The 10,090-nt window shown below is 36.1% G+C and overlaps 2 protein-coding genes across 2 annotated transcripts; one reads left to right on the forward strand and one right to left on the reverse strand.

The window, feature by feature from the left end:
* Positions 1-331: 331 nt before the first annotated feature.
* On the reverse strand, positions 332-2,532 carry LOC116132391 (SPX domain-containing protein 1-like). The gene is made up of 3 exons (XM_031418043.1): positions 2,118-2,532; positions 1,698-1,824; positions 332-902 (listed from the first exon to the last, which is right to left on the reverse strand). Exons 1-3 carry the CDS (start codon positions 2,406-2,408, stop codon positions 460-462), a joined length of 861 nt encoding a protein of 286 aa, XP_031273903.1. The 5' UTR covers positions 2,409-2,532; the 3' UTR covers positions 332-459.
* Positions 2,533-4,786: 2,254 nt separating this feature from the next.
* LOC116132351 (RNA-dependent RNA polymerase 6) lies at positions 4,787-10,090 on the forward strand. Its single transcript, XM_031417994.1, has 3 exons — positions 4,787-4,915; positions 5,551-8,300; positions 9,014-10,090. Exons 2-3 carry the CDS (start codon positions 5,580-5,582, stop codon positions 9,305-9,307), a joined length of 3,015 nt encoding a protein of 1,004 aa, XP_031273854.1. The 5' UTR covers positions 4,787-4,915; positions 5,551-5,579; the 3' UTR covers positions 9,308-10,090.

A 10,090-nucleotide genomic window follows, 5' to 3' on the forward strand; every position in this document is an offset into this window, starting at 1 on the left:
GTGAAACAATATACATAATTATGAAAAAATAACAAACGTTATACGGTTATAGTAATGATTAAACAGCTAAAACCCGGAGCACAATTTCGATAAACAAAAAATTTCTCCCCTTGAGTGTAAATATTCTTCCATATATGTCCACAGGTTCAGTTGTTTCAACAGAAGTAATGCAAAAACTAATTTTAATAATCTTCTAAGTGATGAGACTTTGATAAAAATAAAATAACTAAATGTATGGACACACCATAGAAGCTAATCGCATCAGTTTACATAAAATTAATCATTTCTACAAGAACTTTCATCCATGTCTTGAGAGCTAAGGAGTCAAACATACAACAACCTGTAGGCAACTAATATCAGTAATGTATGAGTAAAGAAAAAAGGCAGCAACAGGGGAAAAAGGGTGGAAATAAGAGCAAAGACCCATCCTTCAATTCCTATGGTCAAGAGATTACAAAACTATTTGGCTGCTTGCTCTAAGACAGAAACTTTCTTCCACTCCTTTTCCAAAGTATTACTTTGCAAAGGAGGAAGCGAAAACATGCTCACAGTTGAGCTTCCACTTCGAATCTCCTTCAAGACACGCAGAGCCGATAGTGTCAGCTTCACATACATGCTTTCCATGTTCTCTATTTCTGAAAGTTCTTTGGGAACTGTGAGAGGCCTCTCTTTATTTTCAGCCGAAGTATTTGGGTCACAGCTCGCTTTCTCTTCAGTTGCTTCAGACGAGGATGACGGTTCATTCTTGGAGAAAAGATGATCCAGCATTGTCTCACACTCCTTCACAAGCTTGTTAAGCACATCAGTTGTATTGAATGGCTGTTGCAATACATTCTGGATAAAGGGCAACCGAATAAGAGCACCGCTTCGCTTGTCATATTTCTTTAATATTTTAACTAGTCCTGTACATAACAAGTCAGGATCAGGAAAGGTCACAAGTGGGTCAAACCATAACAATATTCTTTGTCACAAACCACAGTATATACTCATCTTAAAAGCAGCTTTTCTTTTCCTTTTTCCCTCTTAGAACATACCATCATAGGACAAAAATTGCACTCAGAATCCATTCACTCCTTGCAACTAATTGATTTTAATCACAATAAAGGCAGCAACTAAGGACTCAGCACTAGACATATTCCTCTCTAGTTATAAGCCACTTGTATTACAACAGATTCATTGGCATATGGGCAAATTAAATCTATTCTTATCAAGTATGAACCTTTTTCCACCTTTAATAGTATCCATCCTACTTATCTTCGTGCAAAATTAATCCTATCACCAGAGAAAATATAATAAACCCATTTGATTGGCATTAAACTGATGAGAAAATGAAAGTTAAGCTCTGCCATCCCACTAATGTTAACCCAACAAAAACATATCCAAAATATTCTAATATTACACCGTCAGTTTGACCAGATGCAATAAGTATTCTGTAAACCAGGCACTGGTAACTGCTCAAAGGTTATATGCCTTTAAGAGATGAAATGATGCATTCACAAAGCCATCCAAGTAATAGATAATTTGAATAGCAGCACAGAATTTTGTGGGTGTTGTGCCTGCGCAAATGCTACCAAGCACATCCAAGCAGGAATGGACCTGCGCCTCGCCTGGCCTCCCACTAACTTTCAGGAGGAGATGCAATTAGCCCAATAGGACATCAGTAACTAAAATAAAGAGACCGGGATAAAGATATATACCTGTGTAATTAAGGGCACTGTAATTCTCCAAAAAAACCATCTCCCCATGAAAATCTACAATTTCCCTTCCTACTTTCATCAACTCTTCATTTGAACCCTTGGCCTTTGCTACCCTATCTTGCAACTCCTGCATTTCAACCACCGCCCTATAAATATTTCAAATCCCAAATTCCCTTCCTCGACACATGACGCTTTATACAGCTATAAACACATCCCAAAAATTTGAAAAAGAAAAATGAAAAAATTTGCAAAAGCAACAACTAGATCGATTACAATATTTCTAAATTCTAACTAACATATTCCAGGGACTAAAACAACTAAAAAGAGAAAATAAAACAAAAATCTCATCTAGTAATTTGTAAACAATAATTCAATAATATTAAAGGTAAAGGTTCAATTTTTAACAGCAATTGTAAATACCTTCAATTTGATAACATATTCCTCTTCTTTTTCAACAAAAAAGGCATTGAACTTCTCCATCTCATCCTCCAACATCTTGACGAATTGATTGACACGCTTGGCCTCCTCAGTCTCCTCGTAGCAATCTCCGCCGTCCGGGCCCTCTAATCTGGGGCGTTTGTTACCAGTCTCCCCATGTTTTGGATGGATGAGCTTCAACTGCTTCTTCAAATCCTTGTAAGACAAAAACTTGTCTCGCCAATCAGGTAATGTCTCTTCGATCAATATGCTCAAACTCTTCCAAAATTTCATGGTCCTAATAATAAAAATCCGATGAAATGTTACGGTGATTGAAGAAGGTGTAAGATAATTAAAACATAACAGAACATAAAGTTGATTTTATTTATGTTGGTGGAATTGGAATATTCGTTAGAGGAGAATAAGAATATCCTCTGTGTTTTAAGTATATCTTCTTAGTTTTATTCTTCTATTGTCCGTTTGACTATTCTATTCTAAGCTATGTAATTATAAATTAAATTACACACAAAAACTTATATAGTGTAATTATAATAAAATAATTTATTGAGAGTGTCATTGGATGGCATACTAATTAAAGTAATGGCGGTGGCTCTATGTTTCTCTTACATTGCACATATAAATTGAAGTCAATGCCGAATATAGATTATATATTTATTTGATTCGGAGGCAAGTTGTTGAAATTAACATAAAAAGCAAAAATACACATTAGTGATAATATAAGATAGAGGCATCAGCGTGACATGTTGATAAATTATAATATATGGTTTTTGATAAGATCAAACACTATCGATGTGAAATATGGTATATGCTTATTGCCTTGAGAAGGTCAATGTTTGTGGAGAAATTAATACGGATAGTTTATAGGGAAAATAGACTAAGCAACTTGTTTATTTTAAATCACATAGTTATCAATGTTAGACCTAGTCGTCTTATTATATATGCTCATGTTTGAACTTTGGTGAAGATGGATATTATCAATACTCAATTCATACAAGGGTATTATTCCCAACACTTGGTCCAAAGGGGTCAACAGTGCAGCCCCTTACTTTAGTAGAGCCCATAAATCTCTCTCCAAATTATGTTTTATATTAAAAAAATTAGTTATAATAAAATGTTTAAGAAAAGTATTTTTGAATATAATTATGATAAAAATTTTCATGTAAATTTGAAACGTATTAAAATATGTGTGTTGGTGAAAATGATACAATGATAAATAATGAAGATTGCATGCGCGGATATCTCGCTTTCTTTAAGGAAATTCGAACCCTCTATAGTTAGCAAAGCTTAAACAATCTGTGTAATAAAGAAACACTTTGACCCGTCCCCTCTAAGATAGTATACAACTATCCAACAGTCTCGTTGTTTGGTTAACAGCAACTCAACACAAATTGCTCAACCCAAACTCCTCCAAAGGAACACCTTGTTTAGCTAATATTTTTCTCTCAATAGAATTGGTGAAGATAAAAAAAATGTATTTGATGAATGAATATAAGAGATATTTATATACAACTCTTCACATACTCCATCTTTTCATATTCATAACTCATCCTTTAATTCAATTAAATTCACCATAAGCACCTCCCATTCAATGACTTAACTCCCATCATCTTTAATCTTCGAACCTTTTATCTTTCATCTTCCAACATTCTATGAATAATAAATTAAATAAAAAATGCAAGTTACAACAAACGTGTTAATTGTTTACATCATAAAATACAAGATTATCTGCTATAATTTTTAACCATGACTTAACACAAAAGATATCAATACACTCAAATCACTAATTATAAAAGACAAACAAATATTTTGCATACTTAAAAACAAGCATTTCTAATACTTGAATGCTAATAAACAAAATAATACTTATTTGAAGGATTCCTAATTTCCTATAGATTATCATCTCAATATTTCCCAGCACAAAAAAATAGCAATAATTTTACTGCCTTTTAAAAAATATATTAAAAAAAAAAAACCGTCTTTGATTTATTTGACATCCTAAATTTATATAAATACTACACTACACTAAATTATATAATCTAATATTGACGTAATTTTAGGATTAATTTTTTTAATTGAATCTTTCTACTTTCATCTTTAAAATATTGAGATAGTTATCACTAAGAGAATTTCGGATATGTAATAAGTTTGAATATATATGCATTTTCTTTTCTAAAGAGAAGGGTTTAATCTATCATAACTTTCAAATATTAGGAAATATCTTCGTTAATTAAATTCTAACTTTGAAAAAATATTTTTTATGCAAAAAAGAAAAATAAACTTAAGATGACATTAACCTAATTTTATTAAAAAAAATAATATAAAAATATATCCATTCTATCTTTTATATAGCTTGAGGCACATTGGCTAGAATAAGGGATCTACCCGAATGACCCAAAGCCAAAGGCAATTATCCCACAAGCAATCAACGCGGTTTTCTTTTAGCACTTGATCAAGTTAATGGCAGCCGTTGGATAAAAAATCTCTCGACAATCGTCCTTAACACAACACCATATTAAAGCAATAGAAATAGAAATAAAAAGCGGGAAAGAGGAAAAAAAAAATAATAAAGCAACGTGAGTCTGGGTCCTGACAACTTCTTTAAGAAGGCGACAGACAGTCACAGACTCAGGACAGCAGTTGAGAGATATAAATAGAAAAATAACACACGCTCATTTCATTTCCTTCACTTCACTCAACTCAACTCTTAACAAACTCAAATGCTCCCGCGCCTTTACTTTATATCTGATTTTCTCCTCTTTGATCGCCTTTACATTCTCCAGGTTTGTACTTTTTTGTTCTGAGAGTTTCAGTTAACTTGTGATCATGTTTTTTTTTATTTCAAATCTTGAAATTACTTGTAGCGAGTCATTGGGCCTTAATTCAAGTTCTGTTTGGTTGCCAAGAAACTGTACGGAAATGAATCTTGCATTCTGTTTTGTTATTGTTTGTTCGGTATTTTGTATAATGAGATTTTGCATGTAAAGAAAAGATACGTAAACTGAATTTAATTCTTTCTCTTCTCACCAAAATTAAGTTTAGCTGCCTTTTAATTGATATTTGTTTGTAGCTTTTGATCAATATGTTTTATTATGGTTGTTGGGAAAGCTCGTGAAAGAAAGAAGAAAATGAATTATATGCTTTCGGTTATTTTATTTAAACATTAAAGAAAAATTATTCATTATTGTATAAAGGAATGGTGGACTGGGATCTTTGCTTATCTTCTCTTAAGCTAACTCTCTCCATATCTATTTCCTTTTTTATCATTTTCTCGCTATGACCTAATTTTTTCTTAATTGTTCTGTATTTATTTGTTTTTGCTTTGATTTTGGAGTTGAATTGGAATAACTATTAATCTGTTATGACATCAGGGTTCTGATGCAGGCTTTTGGTTTTTTTGTCTGTTATATGTTTGCAGATTTTACTTCATCAACTTTTCTGTGCCAGATGGAGCAAGAAGGAAATGGAAAGAACACAGTGGTCACTCAAGTTAGTTTTGGTGGATTTGACAACGATGTTAAAGCAAAAGAACTTACAAATTACTTGCAATGTTACGTTGGAGATGTGTGGCGCTGTAGATTGAAGACTTCTTCAACCCCTCCAGAATCCTATCCAAATTTTGGTATCATTAAAACTTCAGAAATTCAAAGCACTGATGATTATAAGAAGGTAGAGCCACATGCCTTTGTGCATTTTGCCTCACCTGAATCTGCAACCGGGGCAATGGATGAGGCAGGCCGTTGTGAGCTCTTTTTCAAGAATCAAGCACTGAAGGCCAGTTTGGGCCCTGAAAATCCTTTCCACTTGAATATGAGGAGGAGGACTACTATTCCCTTCAAATTACCTGATGTATGTGTTGAGATTGGTACATTAGTTAGCCGAGACGAGTTCTTTGTTGGTTGGAGAGGACCTTCGTCAGGGGTTGAGTTTTTGGTGGATCCTTTTGATGGAACATGCAAAATGTGTTTTTCAAGAGATGTTGCTTTCTCTTTCAAAAGCTCTACTCTGCATGCTGTTATTAAATGTGATTTTAAGGTTGAGTTCTTGGTGAGGGAGATCAATGAGATCAAGCAGTATTCAGATTCATCCTATCAAGTAATTCTATTGCAGCTGGCTTCTTCACCTTGGGTCTGGTACAGAACCGCTGATGATGATATAGAAGTAACAGTACCATATGATTTGTTGGATGATGATGATCCTTGGATCCGAACCACAGATTTTACACCTAGTGGGGCAATTGGTCGGTGTAATTCTTATCGAATTTCTGTCCCTCCCCGTCATGGTGGAAAGCTAAAAAGGGCCATGAATTACCTTAGAACACGGAGGGTGCCAGTGGAGTGCCTAATGCGACCACTTAAGATTAGAGATGAACCTGGCTTTGGGACGCTCATGACAGATTCATTTTTTTGTATTCATCATGGGGATGGCATAGACTTTGAGGTAATGTTTTTGGTGAATGCTGTCATGCATAAAGGAATATTCAGCCAACACCAGCTATCAGATAGCTTCTTTGATATACTGAGAAGCCAACCGAAGGAGGTAAATGTGGCTGCACTGAAGCACATATGTTCTTATAAACGGCCTGTGCTTGATGCCTATAAGAGGCTGCAAGTTGTGCAAGAATGGTTACTCAAGAATCCTAAGCTTTATGAGATTCCTAAGCAGATGGATGACATTGTAGAAATCAGAAGGTTGGTTATTACCCCAACCAAAGCGTACTGTCTTCCCCCAGAAGTTGAACTCTCCAATAGGGTTCTTCGGAAATATAAAAATGTTGCTGATCGGTTTTTAAGAGTCACCTTTATGGATGAAGGCCTGCAAAAAATGAATGCAAATGTTCTTACTTATTATGTTGCTCCAATTGTGAGGGAAATCACATCAAACTCCTTCCCGCAGAAGACACGAGTATTCAAGAGGGTGAGAAGCATTCTCATGGATGGGTTCAATTTATGCGGGCGCAAATATTCCTTTCTGGCCTTTTCATCCAATCAATTAAGGGATCGTTCTGCCTGGTTTTTCGCTGAAGATGGGAAGACAGGTGTGCACAACATTAAAAGTTGGATGGGAAAGTTCGTCAACAGGAACATTGCAAAGTGTGCTGCCAGGATGGGCCAGTGCTTCTCATCTACATATGCAACAGTTGAAGTACCATCAATGGAGGTTAATCGTAATCTTCCAGATGTTGAGAGGAATGGATATAATTTCTCTGATGGTATTGGTATGATCACTCCTGATCTTGCCATGGAAGTTTCAGAGAAATTGAAATTGGACATGAACCCACCACCCTGTGCTTATCAGATCAGATATGCTGGTTACAAAGGGGTGGTGGCCTGTTGGCCAGCACAAGGTGATGGGATTCGACTGTCTTTGAGGGGAAGTATGAACAAATTCCAGTCCAACCATACTACCTTGGAAATATGCTCATGGACTAGGTTTCAGCCTGGTTTCCTAAATAGGCAGATAATTACATTGCTTTCAACATTGAACATTCCCGATGAAACATTTTGGCTAATGCAGGCCTCTATGGTTTCCAAACTGAACAAAATGGTCATGGATACTGATGTGGCATTTGAAGTCTTGACTGTTTCCTGTACTGAGCAAGGAAATACGGCAGCAATGATGCTGAGTGCAGGTTTCAAGCCTCAAGCAGAACCTCATTTACATGGAATGTTAACCTCTATAAGAGCTGCCCAGCTTTGGGGTCTTAGGGAAAAGGCTCGGATATTTGTTCAGTCTGGGAGGTGGTTGATGGGCTGCTTGGATGAACTTGGGGTATTGGAACAAGGTCAGTGCTTTATCCAAGTGTCCAAGCCATGTTTGGAAAACTGCTTTTCCAAACATGGCTCCAGATTTACAGAGACAGAAAGCAATTTGGAAGTTATTAATGGATTTGTGGTTATAGCAAAGAATCCTTGCCTTCACCCTGGAGATATAAGGATTTTGGAAGCAGTTGATGCCCCGGATTTACACCATTTATATGATTGCCTTGTTTTCCCTCAAAAGGGTGACAGGCCCCACACAAATGAAGCTTCCGGAAGTGACCTTGATGGGGATCTGTACTTTGTCACTTGGGATGAAAATCTCATCCCCCCCAGTAAGAAGAGCTGGCCTCCGATGCAGTATGATTGTGCTGAGGTCAAAAACTTGTCACGCCCAGTCAATCATCAGGTAGCTTTTCACCTTCTTAGAATGTTATAACTAAGCTTCTATAACTGTGTTTTATTCAGAATCTGGTTTTTTATAATTCTCTTTTATTATTGACATCATATAATAATTATTCATGCTACAAACATTTTTTTCGTGTTATCTTTCTTTGTAGCACCAAGGTGATTAAGATAATGCTGCAATTGCATACATATCTTGGTTAAGCCAATGCCAAGTACTGACATTTGTTTTAATTCACATCTGTGGAGCCTGACAATGTTATAACCAACAAAACAGATGAAATTCTTTGTTACCATTTATCCAGTGCAAAATTATTGTTTCCTGGTGTATCAGTAAGTCATACGACCAGCTCAGTTAGTACTCAATAATGTAATGGCGCTATTAGGGATAATACGGTGGCATCATGTGGTTTTCAAAGTCTTTTGCCAGACATTGCCAAGTGCTACATTGTTGGTGTAACCTCAGAAATTTCAACATCAAAAAGTGAACAAAGTTATGTTGATGAAATTAGATGATAACAAAACTACATTTGATGAAATCAGATAATTCTAGAATAGCATGTCTAGCCAAAGTAGCTTTTAAATGTAGGTTACGGACATTTTCTGATTTCTTACAGAAGCTTCAAATTCTTATTTAGTTTATAATTAGTCTTGTTGAGAGTGTAACTGTAGAACTCTCTCAAATGTGCTACAGTTCTAATCATGTTTATTTTACAGGACATAATAGAATTTTTTGCAAGAAACATGGTTAATGAGAACCTAGGTGCAATCTGCAATGCTCATGTCGTTCATGCTGACCGCAGTGAGTATGGGGCACTGGATGAGAACTGCATCATCCTAGCAGAGTTAGCTGCCACAGCTGTTGATTTTCCCAAAACCGGGAAGCTTGTAACTATGCCATCACATCTGAAACCAAAGATGTATCCAGATTTTATGGGAAAGGAGGAGTATCAATCATACAAGTCAAGCAAAATATTGGGAAGGCTCTATCGACATATTAAAGATAATTAAGATGAAGACATTTCTGGTTCAGCTGGGGTAAACTTTAATCCTGTTGAAATCCCCTATGATACAGATCTCGAGGTCACTGGGTCCATTGATTTCATTGCTGATGCTTGGGATAAAAAATGCTCCTACAACGGCCAATTGCTTGGTCTTCTGGATCAGTACAAAGTTAATAGGGAAGAAGAGCTGGTCACGGGGCATATTTGGTCTATGCCAAAGTACAACAGCCGGAAGCAAGGAGAACTGAAGGAGAGGCTCAAGCATTCTTACAGGTCCTTGAGAAAAGAATTTAGGCAAATTTTTGAGAAGATGGACTCAGATTTTGAGCAACTTTCTGATGCTGACAAGAATTTATTATATGAACGTAAGGCCTCGGCATGGTACCAGGCCACTTACCATCCAAAATGGGTGAAGAAATCACTTGACTTGCAAGAGCTAGATGGCACTAGGAATGTAGTCATGTTGAGTTTTGCCTGGATTGCAGATGATTATCTTATTCGGGTCAAGATTAGGAATCGAGGAATGGAAAATGTTGACCCTGCGAAGCCAGTCAACTCTTTAGCAAAGTATCTTGCTGATAGGATGTGACCAGCATTTGAAGCTGTTGACAGCTACTGTTTATGGCTGTAACAGGGTTTATAGGCTGCAAGCCACTCTGCCATTGTTAAAGGCAAGCTATCATGTGAGTTTGTTATAGCAGTACTGCCTTGGAACTATTAATCATGAATGCTATGATGTATATTCTCGATTATAATCAAATGTTTTCCAATAAGATGGTTTGTTTGGAAA

Source organism: Pistacia vera, unplaced genomic scaffold (genome assembly GCF_008641045.1).
Source record: "Pistacia vera cultivar Batoury unplaced genomic scaffold, PisVer_v2 Contig250, whole genome shotgun sequence".
NCBI classification, from domain to species: domain Eukaryota; kingdom Viridiplantae; phylum Streptophyta; class Magnoliopsida; order Sapindales; family Anacardiaceae; genus Pistacia; species Pistacia vera.